General features: G+C 37.2%; 2 protein-coding genes across 2 annotated transcripts in view; one reads left to right on the forward strand and one right to left on the reverse strand.

Moving 5' to 3' along the window:
• The first annotated feature begins 4,689 nt into the window (after positions 1-4,689).
• On the forward strand, positions 4,690-13,154 carry cd79b (CD79b molecule, immunoglobulin-associated beta). The gene is made up of 5 exons (XM_072667385.1): positions 4,690-4,848; positions 7,605-7,871; positions 8,573-8,691; positions 10,440-10,493; positions 11,114-13,154. The coding sequence occupies exons 1-5, from the start codon at positions 4,797-4,799 to the stop codon at positions 11,252-11,254; spliced, it is 633 nt and encodes a 210-aa protein (XP_072523486.1). The 5' UTR covers positions 4,690-4,796; the 3' UTR covers positions 11,255-13,154.
• Positions 13,155-14,748: 1,594 nt separating this feature from the next.
• The window catches only part of ifnphi4 (interferon phi 4), a 3,013-nt gene continuing 2,836 nt past the window's right edge, over positions 14,749-14,925 (reverse strand). Inside the window, exon 5 of the mRNA XM_072667966.1 lies at positions 14,749-14,838. Coding sequence (XP_072524067.1) covers positions 14,749-14,838 — 90 coding nt within the window. The remainder of the gene's footprint in view (positions 14,839-14,925) is intronic.

The raw sequence follows: 14,925 nt of genomic DNA on the forward strand, positions 1-14,925 counted from the left end.
AATATCCAGTATAAAGTTCTAATAACATTAATATCCAGTATGAATCTCTAATAACATTAATATCCAGTATAAAGTTCTAATAACATTAATATCCAGTATAAATTAATAATATTAATATCCAGTATGAATCTCTAATAACATTAATATCCAGTATGAAGTTCTAATAACATTAATATCCAGTATGAATCTCTAATAACATTAATATCCAGTATGAAGCTCTAATAACATTAATATCCAATATGAAGATCTAATAACATTAATATCCAGTATGAAGCTCTAATAACATTAATATCCAGTATAAAGTTCTAATAACATTAATATCCAGTATAAATTAATAATATTAATATCCAGTATGAATCTCTAATAACATTAATATCCAGTATGAAGTTTTAATAACATTAATATCCAGTATGAATCTCTAATAACATTAATATCCAGTATGAAGTTCTAATAACATTAATATCCAGTATGAATCTCTAATAACATTAATATCCAGTATGAAGTTCTAATAACATTAATATCCAATATGAAGCTCTAATAACATTAATATCCAGTATGAAGCTCTAATAACATTAATATCCAGTATGAAGATCTAATAACATTAATATTCAGTATGAATCTCTAATAATATTAATATCCAGTATGAAGCTCTAATGACATCAATATCCAATATGAAGCTCTAATATCATTAATATCAGTATGAAGCTCTAATAACATTAATATCCAGTATGAAGCTCTAATATCATTAATATCAGTATGAAGCTCTAATAACATTAATATCCAGTATGAAGCTCTAATAACATTAATATCCAGTATGAAGTTCTAATAACATCAATATCCAGTATGAATCTCTAATAATATTAATATCCAGTATGAATCTCTAATAACATTAATATCCAGTATGAAGTTCTAATAACATTAATATCCAATATGAAGCTCTAATAGCATTAATATCCAGTATGAAGTTCTAATAACATTAATATCCAGTATGAATCTCTAATAACATTAATATCCAGTATGAAGTTCTAATAACATTAATATCCAGTATGAATCTCTAATAACATTAATATCCAGTATAAAGTTCTAATAACATTAATATCCAGTATGAAGCTTTAATAACATTAATATCCAGTATGAATCTCTAATAACATTAATATCCAGTATGAAGCTCTAATAGCATTAATATCCAGTATGAAGTTCTAATAACATTAATATCAGTATAAACCTCTAATAACATTAATATCCAGTATGAAGCTCTAATAACATTAATATCCAGTATAAAGCTCTAATAGCATTAATATCCAGTATGAAGTTCTAATAACATTAATATCAGTATAAACCTCTAATAACATTAATATCCAGTATGAAGCTCTAATAACATTAATATCCAGTATGAAGCTCTAATAACATTAATATCCAGTATGAAGTTCTAATAACATTAATATCCAGTATGAAGTTCTAATAACATCAATATCCAGTATAAACCTCTAATAACATTAATATCCAGTATGAAGCTCTAATAACATTAATATCCAGTATGAAGCTCTAATAGCATTAATATCCAGTATGAAGCTCTAATAACATTAATATCCAGTATGAAGCTCTAATAACATTAATATCCAGTATGAAGTTCTAATAACATTAATATCCAGTATGAAGTTCTAATAACATCAATATCCAGAATTCCTTCCTAATGCAGAGAAATTGCTGGCAACAATAGAGTAAATAGATCATTACAGTATATTTTGTATCCTATCTTTAAATATTGATTAAAACTTACCTTGTAAAACTGTATATTTCATCAAAATAACAAGCTACTAAAAGTCAAGTGTCAGTAGATGACTGCTTCTTCTTGTTGAACAGTAGTGGAGCTGTAAATCAATTTACACCCCCTACTTGACCACTGTCCTTCTCAGCAGTGGTAAGGGACAGCCCCAGCGTCTGCCCACACACACAGTGGAAACACAGACTTGTCTTTTCCGCTAATTAACTAAAAAAAGCACCTGGAGACAGACGTGAGAAAACAGTGCAGTGTTCACATCGTCCCACTACTGACATTTACAAAATTACACTCATACAAGTGAACCGTCCAGGTCGTCTACTTGGATTATAAACGTAGAGTGTTTCAGACCTCACTCTGTTTTACTGCTATGAGTGATTTTGCCTTTCTTCAGTTTTTTTCTCTATTTTATTTTAAACAACAAGAAAGCAGCGTGGGTCCGCAAGATGCTGGTAGCCTGCAGATGAAGCTAGAAGCCTTAGAGCCCAATTTATACCAGAAAAAAATTCAGCCATTGCTGAATTAATAAACCGTACACCTCACCATGTGGGAGAGACTTGAGGCATCAGGATTGACTTAAACATTACTTTATATAATAGAACAAATTAACACAGATATAAATCTACTAAACTGTCATTTGGCATTTATTTATTTTCACATTTAGTGCAGCCTCAGACCAATCAAACCAACAAATCAAACTTAAAGCATCGGTTCCATGGATCGGCCTAATTATTCGATACCCGATCCAGCTAATTTTGTTAATATCAGGGCCGATACCTGATCCTAATATCGGATCGGTGCATCCCTAAAAATAACCTGCTTAACAGCATCACTTTCCAGACTACAGCTTCCCACACTGATGTTGGGTAGGCTTAGGGATGCCGTCACCCGCAGCTCTTTTTATGCCACCAGAGCTTTTGATTTTTCTGATAGCTCTCAGGATGTGAAGAGTATTTAGAAGAAATTGGTTAAAACAAACTGGTTTTAAGACAGACCCCTCTACTCCGCCTTTAATGGCTGAATGTACCGTAAGCATGGGACATGGGCAGTGGTGACTCAGCTGTTAGAGCGCCGGGCTCGGCAATCTGCCACTGTTGGGCCCTTGAGCAAGGCCCTTTACCCTCTCTGCTCCCCGGTCACTGGAGTTGGCTGCCCACCCTCTGGGTGTGTGTGCGCTCACTGCCCCTAGTTCACTAGTGTGTGTGTGTGTGTTCACTACCACAGATGGGTAAAATGCGGAGGACATATTTCACTGTACACTGACAAATATGTGCACCTTTACAGTGAGGGTGCTAGACCCCATGCTCTGTATCCAAGATAAAAGTCTGGGGAAGTCTGAGTCTGGGGAATTTCACCGTTCTATAGCCAGCATTTTGGGGTTCTCCAGATAAGATCTATAATCTAAAATATCCTCACAGACTGGATCTACTCATTTCAAAAGTAAAAAAAAATCAAAAAAATAAATTTGTCTGTGTGATAACCATCATTAGATAAACACACCCCAGAAGGACAGATTTGCCAGAAGGACAGATTCAATTCATTTGCTGCTCAGTTGGTAAATGATTCATATTCTGAAATATTGCATTGACATAAGTATTCAGACCCTTTCCTCAGTGCTTAGTTGAAGCTCCTTTGGCAGTGATTACAGCCTCCAGTCTTCTTGAATACAATGCCATTTGTGGATTTTCTGCCTTTCTTCTCTGCAGGTCCTCTCAAGCTCTGTTGTCAAGGTTGGATGAGGTCTCTCCAGAGATCGTTCGATTAGGTTCAAGTCAGAGAACCTAACTCACAGAGTCAGAGTTGTCTCCAAGCAACTCCTGTGTTGTCTTGGTCATTGTCTTGTTGGCCCAGTCTGAGGTTCAGAGCTTCACTGTAGGGATGGCATGGGGCAGGTGACGAGCAGTGCCTGGTTTCCTCTGGATATGACATTTAGAATTGAGGCCAAAAAGATCAACCTTGCTTTCCTCAGACTAGAGAATCTTGTGTCCTTTAGGGGCTTTCTTCATGTGTCTTTCACTGAGAAGAGGCTTCTGTCTGGCTTTGGAGTGACCATAGGGTTCTTGGTCACCGCTCTTATCAAGGCCCTTCTCAGCAGCTTTAGAAAGAGTCCTAGTTGTTCCAAACTTCTTGCGTTTAAGAATTCTGGAGGCCACTGTGCTCCTGGGCTCTGCCAATGCTATTCTTTCTTCCTCATGGACTCCAGTCAAGGTGTAGAAACAGCTCAAACATGATCAAGAGAAATGGGAGACTCCCAGAGATACATTTTTAAGTGTAATACCAAAGGTTCTGAATACGTTTGTCCATTTACTTTTTAATAAATTTGCAACTAATTTGTACTAATAGTAGATTTGTAGGGGAAACTTCTCACCTTTATGATTTTAGCACAATGCCTCAACGTAACAAAATGTTAAAGAAGGAAAATGGTCTAAAGACTTTATCTGATTGTATTGCATATGTTTAAACTTCTTGTTTATTTTCAGATATTGTACAAAGAAGAGTTTGCATGATTAAATCATCACACGTTCCTGGGCGTAAGTAATTACATGGTTTCTAAAACTGTATAACTCATAACTCATAGAACTGTATAGCTGTGTCTAGCAACACACTGTTTGTCTGTTCAGTTATATTATGGATAGTGCGATTCTTTACCTCCTGTATCCACAGTCTGTTAGTCATTTTAATAATAATAATCATTTTAGTGTTCAGATGTTCTTAACACTACAGTGCCTCAGACAGTTTGGGCCTACATTGTGTAATATGTCAGACCTCACATCACAGTTACTTTTTTGGTTACTTTTCTTTCAGATTTTGACTGAGACCTCACGCCTGAATGGGTCGATTTGCATCGCGCTCAGGCACTGCAAACTCACTATCGCTGCTTTGTGATCTCCACCCCGCTCATATGGTCGAGGGAGGTCCACACGTTTCTCTCTTACTCTCTGGCTCTGTCTCTGCCATCTGAAACCTGCTCCGAAACATCTGAAAGTCCAGTTCTCCTGGATAAAAGTCTGACATCATGCATTACTTGATAGCGGGCTGTTTCCTGATGGCGCTGGTGAACCACTCAGGTAAGACTCAGACCTAATTTCTTTGCAAAGTAAACTACCAGAGCCTTAGTTACAGCTGGACGGTCTTCAAGAGTCTTCCCCTGAGGTCTGTGGTGCATCGTTGAACTGAGATAAGCACTTAAAAGTTCTGTCTAATCCTTTTGTTTGCACTCTGAATTTTCTTTGTTCACCATTAATTTATATTTAACTGTTGGAGGGCAGAAGTGTTTTGCATACAGTGGATGCACTCCAGCCTTGTTTTTAGTGCCATGCTTCCTCTCCATCTGTGCGCAAAAGAGGAAGTCACTGGAGCTTCAAAACATGCAGATCTTTAAACCATTTCACATCCCATTAATGCATACAGAACCAGTCAAATGTTTGGACACACTTGACTGAGGGTGTTTTTCATAATCTCAAAAGGGATGTTGATCTAAAGGCTTACGCTTAAATGCTTCTGCATTTCTATTTCTGACCTACATGAACCTTGCGTCCAAAATATATAATTTTCTTATTCAAGATTGTACACCTGGAGTGCACAAAGGAGCCATAGATGCATTTGTTTAATCAACATATTAGTGATTTGTTACTTTTTGATGTATTTACGTTTCTACTGATGTCATAAAGTATTTTTACAGATCAGAGACACTAACTCGTAAAATAACTGATCAGAACTCATGCAAAGGTTTAGGCACCCCCGGTCAAATGACACAGGAGATGTAAATGAGTATACAAGTCTTCGTACGTAAATATACACTAAACGTAAATATACACTTTATACATTTTCTACATAGTTTAGCTTCAATTTCTGTATTTATTTTGTATTTAATGTTTCAAAAACATTATTTTTTTTTATTTTTATGATTAATTAATTAAAATCAATGTTAATATCAGTCACACTTTCAAATAACTTTGGGGTTAAAGTTGCACTGATAGTTGTGACCAACAAGTAGTTAGAAATTAGGTGAAAAAAAAAAATAGGTGACAGGTAGTTTGTATGCTGGTTAACTCTCAACTTTTGACTGTAAAAACATAAAATCAAACACAATTACAAAAAACAAAAGTAATTATATATCCACGATACTACAGTGCTGAACACTGCAGGCTGACAGCCGCGGTGTGTCTTGTGGGAGCAGATGCGATTAGCCAAGGAGCTAACCTAGCAGTCTCGTCTACTAGCAAATCCAGATTTCAAGATTGTTTAACTGCAGCTTCTAGAAGTGATTGATTTTTTTCAATTCAAACCCTGCATTAGCCTGTTTATAGCTCTGTTTTCATTACAGAGAATCTAATCACTTCCCTCATTGCAGGCTGATTTGGGCAGGTTTTGCTAAAAAAAGAAGCCAGTAAATAAAAAAACAACAAAACATAGTGTGCTTTAAACAACCACGCAACCATTATACCTCATTGCTCACATCAGCAATCTGCTCATTTGCCTAAAGTTCATCCAGAAGGAGAGTGAGCAGATTGTACATTAGTGGTTTGATTGGGTCAGTTATGCCTCTATGTTGTTGTTTCTCATTACATTATAGCAGATTATGACTTAAAGCTAGGTGTCTCAAAGTGAGACAGTGTATCTCAAATTGAGAGATCGTACTGTATCTCAAAGTGGGAGAAAGTGTCTCAAAGAGAGATGTCACACATTGAGACAATGTAGAGATATCTCAAAGAGAACATACTATATCTCAGAGTGAGAGCAGGTGTCTCAAAGTGAGACAGAGTATCTCAAATTGAGAGAATGTACTTTATCTCAAAATGAGAGAAAATCTCATAGTGAGAGATGTCTTAAAGAGAATGTACTATATCTCAAAGTGAGAGATGTCTCAAAGTGAGAGAATGTACTATATCTCATAGTGAGAGATGTCTCAAAGAGAATTTACTATATCTCATAGTGAGAGATGTCTCAGAGAATGTACTATATCTCAAAGTGAGAGACGCGCAGAGAGAATGTACTATATCTCAAAGTGAGAGATGTCTCAGAGAGAATGTACTACATCTCAAAGTGAGAGAATGTACTATATCTCAAAGTGAGAGATGTCTCAAAGTGAGAGAATGTACTATATCTCAAAGTGAGAGATGTCTCAAAGAGAATTTACTATATCTCATAGTGAGAGATGTCTCAAAGAGAATTTACTATATCTCATAGTGAGAGATGTCTCAAAGAGAATTTACTATATCTCATAGTGAGAGATGTCTCAAAGAGAATGTATTATATCTCAAAGTAAGAGATGTCTCAGAGAGAATGTACTATATCTCAAAGTGAGAGATGTCTCAAAGTGAGAGAATGTACTATATCTCAAAGTGAGAGAATGTACTATATCTCAAAGTGAGAGAATGTACTATATCTCAAAGTGAGAGATGTCTCAAAGTGAGAGAATGTACTATATCTCAAAGTGAGAGATGTCTCAAAGTGAGAGAATGTACTATATCTCATAGTGAGAGATGTCTAAAAGAGAATGTACTATATCTCATAGTGAGACAAGGTACTGTAATGACTTGTGACTGAAATTGATTATTTGCTGAAGTTTGTAATACGAAACTACTCATTGTAGCCACTTCTTTTGGTCGTGGTTAACTTAACTGGGCCCTAATTCCATATGTAATGCTTTTGATGTCTGTACTGTCTGTATATTTATATGACTGCAACATTTACATCTCTTTTAAATACAGTTTGAATGCAGTCGGTGAGGCCTTCAGCCTCAGATATCAGGTTTGATGCCTCGGTTCGCACTGCTGACTATAGCTGTAACTGAGTGTTCCCTTTGCTCTTTCTTCTGCAGCTTCTAATAACCTTCAGGTTCAACAGAAACCAAGGTTTTACAGCGTCAGAGTGGGACGGACATTGTCCATCATTTGCTCCACAGTTTCCAACAGCAAGCCAGGAAATGTTAGGTGGTTTAAGGCCAAGACGCAAAATGGCAAGAAAAATGAGCTGACAGTCAAAATGATGTCATTAAACCTCACCAAGGTGAATGTGGAACACAGTGGTTTTTACTATTGCCAGGTGGACAACGTTTATGGACACGGAACGGAGTTGCAAGTGTTGAGTAAGTGTGTGTGTATGTGTGTGTGTGTGTAAGGGGGTCAACAGGGAAGGTTCATTAGGGTCACAACCTTTAGCCAAGAGTGAGTATATATGCAGAGGCCTAATATGTTTTGCTATGTGACATCTGATATTTCAACAACTTCTTTTACGCTTTATGAGCTTGTTGAATTGCCCATGGTAAAAATAAAAAATGGCTACTGCATGATCAGTGTGGCGATTAAAGTAAACCTGTTAATAAAAACATGAATAAAACAATTGATTAAATAAGAAAATTAGATAATGAGCTGACATTTAATCAGTTCATGCTTATTCTTCACTGTGGCTGTGATCTGAATCCCCCAAAATACCAGCATTCTAGCAAAAGACCCAAACATAAGCTGCTCATCAGCACTTTTGGGACACAGAAACCAAATAAATATAGAATTGAGCAATGTTGTTCTTTTTTTGTATTTATTTTATTATATGATTATATGTGACAAAACAATATTTATTATGCTTTTAAATTTTGATTTAGAAAATTATTTTTATATATCAAAAATATTTACAATACGCCTGTTAAGTCTTTAAAATGTAATGTTTATGCAAACCGGAAAAAAAGTGTCCCCAAACGTTTAACAGGCATTGGACATGTCCTACAGGTTTGTTCCCCAAGCATTTCGGATACATTTTTTTAAAAGAACTTTTCCCCTTTGTCTCCATCAGGACACAGCAATCGCAAGGCAGCTGCACGGAGAAGCAACATGAAAGATTTCATCATTTTCCTGCAAGCTTTTCTCCTCGTGCTGTGTATAGTTCTTCCCCTGCTTTGGCATTACAAACTGGTGAGTGCCGCACTCAGCGCCGCAGACCTGCGCAGATGTTCACATGTTCAACATCTCTATCATTTTTGTTTTCAACACATCCTGTTTATATGCAGAAGATGAGGTAGGGTATCTCAAAGTAAGGGAAGTTAAGCATAACAGACTTTCTAAAAGTTCTAAAAGTATAAGAGAAGATATTCTCTCTCCAATTAAGAGAAGGTATCTAACAGAAATAAAATATTTCAAAGAAGGCATTTCTTATTAGCAAATTGCTTGTTATAATTAGAGAGTATCTTAAAGAGAGAGGTGTCTAAAAAGTGGAAGAAGGTTGACACAGTGAGATAGTGTATCTCAAATTGCGAGAATATACAGTATCTAAAGTGAGACAGCGTATCTCCATGTGAAAGAAGGTGTCTCAAAGTAAGACAGTGTATCTCAAATTGAGTGAATATACTATATCTCAAAGTGAGGCAGTGTATCTCCATGTGAGAGAAGGTGTCTCAAAGTAAGGCAGTGTATCTCTAATGAGAGAAGCTGTCTAAAAAGTGGGAAATGTCTCAAATTGACAAAAATATACTATATCTCATAGTGAGAGAATATACTATATCTCATAGTGAGAGAATATACTATATTACATAGTGAGAGAATGTACTATATCTCATAGAGAATATACTATATCTCATTGTGAGAGAATATACTATATCTCAAGGTGAGGCAGTGTATCTCCATGTGAGAGAAGGTGTCTCAAAGTGAGGCAGTGTATCTAATGAGAGAAGCTGTCTAAAAAGTGGGAAATGTCTCAAAGTGACATCTCATAGAGAATATACTATCTCATAGTGAGATAATATACTATATCTCGTAGTGAAAGAATATACTATATCTCGTAGTGATAGAATTTACTATATCTCATAGTGTGAGAATATACTATATCTTAAAGTGAGACAGTGTATTTCCATGTGAGAGAAAGTATCTCAAAATTACACAGTGTATCTCAAAATGAGAGAATATGCTATATCTCAAAGTGAGGCAGTATCTCCATGTGAGAGAAGGTGTCTCAAAGTAAGAAAATGTGTCTCAAAATTACACAGTGTATCTCAAAGTGAGAGAAGCTGTCTACAAAGTGGGAAATGTCTCAAAGTGACATCTCATAGAGAATATACTATCTCATAGTGAGATAATATACTATATCTCGTAGTGAGAGAATATACTATATCTCGTAGTGAGAGAATATACTATATCTCGTAGTGAGAGAATATACTATATCTCCTAGTGAGAGAATTTACTATATCTCGTAGTGAGAGAATATACTATATCTCCTAGTGATAGAATTTACTATATCTCATAGTGTGAGAATATACTATATCTTAAAGTGAGACAGTGTATTTCCATGTGAGAGAAAGTATCTCAAAGTTACACAGTGTATCTCAAAATGAGAGAATATGCTATATCTCAAAGTGAGGCAGTGTATCTCCATGTGAGAGAAGGTGTCTCAAAGTAAGAAAATGTGTCTCAAAATTACACAGTGTATCTCAAAGTGAGAGAAGCTGTCTACAAAGTGGGAGATGTCTCAAAGTTACACAGTGATAGATCTAATGTATCTCAAACCCACGTTCACATATATTACATTCTCTCACTTTGAGACTTTAAAAATGAAAGTTGTCCCAAAAGTGGAATCTGAAGTGAGATAAAGGTATTTTTTGTTGTTGTTGTTTTTTTATTTTTAGATCAAACTTTGATTTCAGACAGTTTACCGATCTGCTCTCTTTCAGGGAAAGAAGGAGGAGGCCGTGTACGAAGAGCCCGAACATGACCACACGTACGAGGTCAGTGAGTTTATCCCGTCGGCTGACATGCTGCAGTTTATACTGCGTGTGTTGCATCAGGTGGAAACACAGCAAAAGTATAAGTGTGGGTTAGTGATGCAGCTTAACCCTCCTGTAATGATGGTCCTGGTCAGACTGACCTGCTGCATGCTGCAAGTATGACCTGAACTGTGTGTGTGTGTGTGGTATTAACTAAGCCCAGTAGAAACAGTTTCTTGCTCACTTTAAAATGATTTCAAATATTTTTAAACTACGAAACAGGTCGATTTGACTCGCTTCATAACAGTAGGGTTAACAGCGGTGTGTGTGTGTGTGTGTTTCGGTTGGCCGACTTCTCAGAGCAATGGGCTGCAGCCGCCGCACCGTGCTGCACAGGAAGAGGAAGTGTTTAGAAATAGAAAAGGTGCAGAAAGCATGGTCCTGTTATTATGTCGGTGTGCTCTCTTTTACTTTCACTCCATTGATGTTCCAACATTCATTCAAAAGTTCTGAGGTTTCCTTCAGTTTAGGGAGTTCATGCTGCTGTGCTGCTGCTCTGCTGTGTGACGTGGTGATTAAACATGATCATTAAACCTCTCTCTCTCACTCTCCCTCTCTCTCTCTCTCCCTCTGTCTCTCAGGGTCTGGAGATTGAACACTGTGGAGATCTGTATGAAGACATTCGTGCTTTCTCCGAGGTGCCTCCTGGTCCAGAGGCAGCGTGGGAGGTCGAGCCTCCGGAATTCGACTACCCTGAAATCGAGTCTCCGGCACAGGAGTGATACAGTGTCGCACAAAAACATGCAAATAAGAAGTGATGCACTGAATTTACTTGATTAAGACAAAGATGTACATCCACCAAAGTATGACCTGAACTGTGTGTCACATCAGCACGCTTATCGGCAGAGATCAGTAAACTGCAATAGCAATAGGTGCTAGGCATTGTGTGCTGTGCTGGTTGTACCATACAGTGTGTGTGTGTATTATGTGGGAATGGTGCACATTAGGGTCACATAAATTCAGTGCATCATTTCATCAGGGTGGAGGCTGTGATGCCGTCCACCTTTAAAGTACAGCCTTAAAGTGAAATCCACAGGAGTCCACAAAAGAACCTTTTTTAGCCCCATAAAGTCTGAAGGTCTGTATGTCCACCCTGGGTTCCTCAGATTCACAGCTACGGAACTTGCCCATTAGTTTCATAGTAGAGACTGAGTCCTTCTTGGCAGGTACAGAAAAATTATCAGTAGCTTCTGAATTATTAATATTATTATTGAGTTATTGACTAATACACAGTAGCTAAGGAATCATTTGTAGCAGTTCTAAGATACTGAATAGTGTATGTGTTAACCAGCCTGAAGCTTAATCCTGAATATTAATAAGGTACTGAATATAAGAAGCTGAATAATTAATAGTAGCTTCTGGGAAAATTCATAGTAGATACTGTAGCTACTGAATATCTCAAAGCAGCTGCCGAATAATTGAATAGCAGCAACTGAATTATTAATATTAGTTACTGAACAATTTGAAGCAGCTATGGAATAATTGATAATAGTTATTTAATCATTTATAGTAGATACTGGGTAATTGGTATCAGCTACTGAGTGATTATTAGCTACTGAATAATTGGGAGCAGCTACTAAATTATTAATTTTAGGTACTGAATAATTGAAAGTAGCTACTGAATAATTGGGAGCAGCTACTGAATTATTAATTTTAGGTACTGAATAATTGAAAGTAGCTACTGAATAATTGGGAGCAGCTACTGAATTATTAATTTTAGGTACTGAATAATTGAAAGTAGCTACTGAATAATTAGTAGCAGCAATTTAATTACTATTTTAGGTACTGAATCATTGAAAGTAGCTACTGAATAATTAGTAGCAGCTACTGAATAATTCATTTTAGGTACTGAATAATTGAAAGTAGCTACTGAATAATTGGGAGCAGCTACTGAATTATACATTTTAGGTACTGAATAATTGAAAGTAGCTACTGAATAATTAGTAGCAGCTACTGAATTATTAAATGTAGTTACTGAATATTTTAAAGTAGCTACTGAATAATTAGTAGCAGCTACTGAATTATTAATTGTAGTTACTGAATAATTGAAAGTAGCTACTGAATTATTGGGAGCAGCTACTGAATAATTCATTTTAGGTACTGAATAATTTGTTGTAGGTACTGCTAAGTAGCTACTGGGCAATTTGTACTACCTTCTTAGCTACTGAATCTGGAATGGGATGTACTGAATATTAATAATCAGCCTGCAGATTAAGAATATTTAAATGGGGAGATTTGAAGACATTGAAGCCCTGACAGTTCTGACGGACCCGAGCAGCAGTGAACGGTTAATCAGAACTCGTTGTGTTACAGAATCATTTGGTATTAAACACAATATTTTATACTGTAACACAGTACACACACACACACACACACACACCCTGCGCTCCTCACTCTGAGTCGTCACATTACTGTATTTTAGGAGTCCTGTGCTATCTCTCTAGAAGTGTCTTGGTGTTTTGCAGTAATTGCTTCATGACGTTGTGTTTGTCTGCTTCTCTGCTGTGTTCACAGCCAGCCTGGGCTGTAAGGTGCTCTGTGTTTCAGTGAAGAGAACTTCATGGAAAGGAAGAGTCAGGCTGTGGAGCTTTGTTCCACCAGAATAAAGGCATGTGGTCAGCAGCTGCCTACTCTTTCACTTCGTCTCTTTCACCATAAAAAGGAGCAACAGCCAGGTGTTTTTCCACCGCAGAACACATTCAGGTATTTTCTGAGTTCAGGAGAAACATCTTAACCAGCTGATGAAATAGAGCTAGACTCTGCTGCCCTCAGCAGCCAAGTGCGTGCTTAGATGATGTGGAGCACAGCGCCATCATGTGGTTGCTTTCATCATACACTGACTGGCCACTTTACCAGAAACCCCTCCCTTATGCCTCCACCTTCCTGGTGTCCAGTAGCTCATCTGCTGATGCACCATTTGGGTTATACGTCCTCTAGACCTGCAGACTTCAGTGGTCAGTTTCTGTCCCCAGTGGCCAGTGAGTGGAGGCACAAGATAGGTGTTTCTAATAAAGTGGCCAGTGAGTGGAGGCACAAGGTAGGGGTTTCTAATAAAGTGGCCAGAGAGTGGAGGCACAAGATAGGTGTTTCTAATAAAGTGGCCAGTAAGTGGAGGCACAAGATAGGTGTTTCTAATAAAGTGGCCAGTTAGTGGAAGCACAAGGTAGGGTGTTTCTAATAAAGTGGCCAGTGAGTGTAAGCACAAGGTAGGTGTTTCTAATAAAGTGGCCAGAGAGTGAAAGCACTAGGTAGGGTGTTTCTAATAAAGTGGCCAGTGAGTGGAAGCACAAGGTAGGGTGTTTCTAATAAAGTGGCCAGTGAGTGTAAGCACAAGGTAGGGTGTTTCTAATAAAGTGGCCAGTGAGTGTAAGCACAAGGTAGGTGTTTCTAATAAAGTGGCCAGTGAGTGTAAGCACAAGGTAGGTGTTTCTAATAAAGTGGCCAGAGAGTGGAAGCACTAGGTAGGGTGTTTCTAATAAAGTGGCCAGTGAGTGTAAGCACAAGGTAGGTGTTTCTAATAAAGTGGCCAGTGAGTATAAACACAAGGTAGGTGTTTCTAATAAAGTGGCCAGAGAGTGAAAGCACAAGGTAGGCGTTTCTAATAAAGTGGCCAGTGAGTGGAAGCATAAGGTAGGTGTTTCTAATAAAGTGGCCAGAGAGTGAAAGCACAGGTGTTTCTAATAAAGTGGCCAGTGAGTGAAAGCACAAGGTAGGGTGTTTCTAATAAAGTGGCCAGCAAGTAAAGGTACACAGTAGGTGTTTCTAATAAAGTGGCTAGTGAGAGTAATTCAGGATTATTTACACATAAGAGATAAAAATGACTGTTTGACAAATGCAGTTTATTGAGACCCAAACATTAGCACAGCGTTTGAGGAGGCGTGAGAGTGCACAGTAATTCTCACCTTCTTCAGTTTAAGAAGAAAGGGGGCTCTTAGATAAAAAAAATAAATACTATATATCCTATCTATAAATACATCATTCTGAGTTTATACAAAAAATAAGATACAAAAAATAAACTACATTTAATAACTACATCTTTATATAAATCTGTATCGTTGATTTAAAAAGAGTATATAATAATTCATAAATAAAAGAATCAGACATAAACGTTTATATAGACATATAAATATATGTAAACAGGAATGAGGTCAGTTAATAATAATAGAATTATTAAAAGACTGTAAAATTAATACTGAATGACTCATTTGTAAAACTCCTAAATCGCGCTGAGAGCAGGGAGTGACTCCAGTAGGCTCAGGACCTTCAGCAGCTCCCTTCTGATCTGCTCCCATGCGCTGACCTGGTCCTGTAAGAGTGAATGCAGGTGTGTTAGGGTGCAGCGCAGGCGGAGGGCCGTAGATGGGCACTGCAGTACTGCGTGTGAGTGAAAGGG

This window comes from Salminus brasiliensis, chromosome 22, assembly GCF_030463535.1.
Source record: "Salminus brasiliensis chromosome 22, fSalBra1.hap2, whole genome shotgun sequence".
NCBI classification, from domain to species: domain Eukaryota; kingdom Metazoa; phylum Chordata; class Actinopteri; order Characiformes; family Bryconidae; genus Salminus; species Salminus brasiliensis.

Bases quoted from the DNA above. Each gene is read 5' to 3' on its own strand.
- cd79b (XM_072667385.1), top strand. From the start codon at position 4,797: ATGCATTACTTGATAGCGGGCTGTTTCCTGATGGCGCTGGTGAACCAC. The intron at 4,849-7,604 runs GTAAGACTCAGA...TTTCTTCTGCAG, and splicing joins GGCGCTGGTGAACCACTCAG to CTTCTAATAACCTTCAGGTT. The intron at 10,494-11,113 runs GTCAGTGAGTTT...TCTGTCTCTCAG, and splicing joins AACATGACCACACGTACGAG to GGTCTGGAGATTGAACACTG.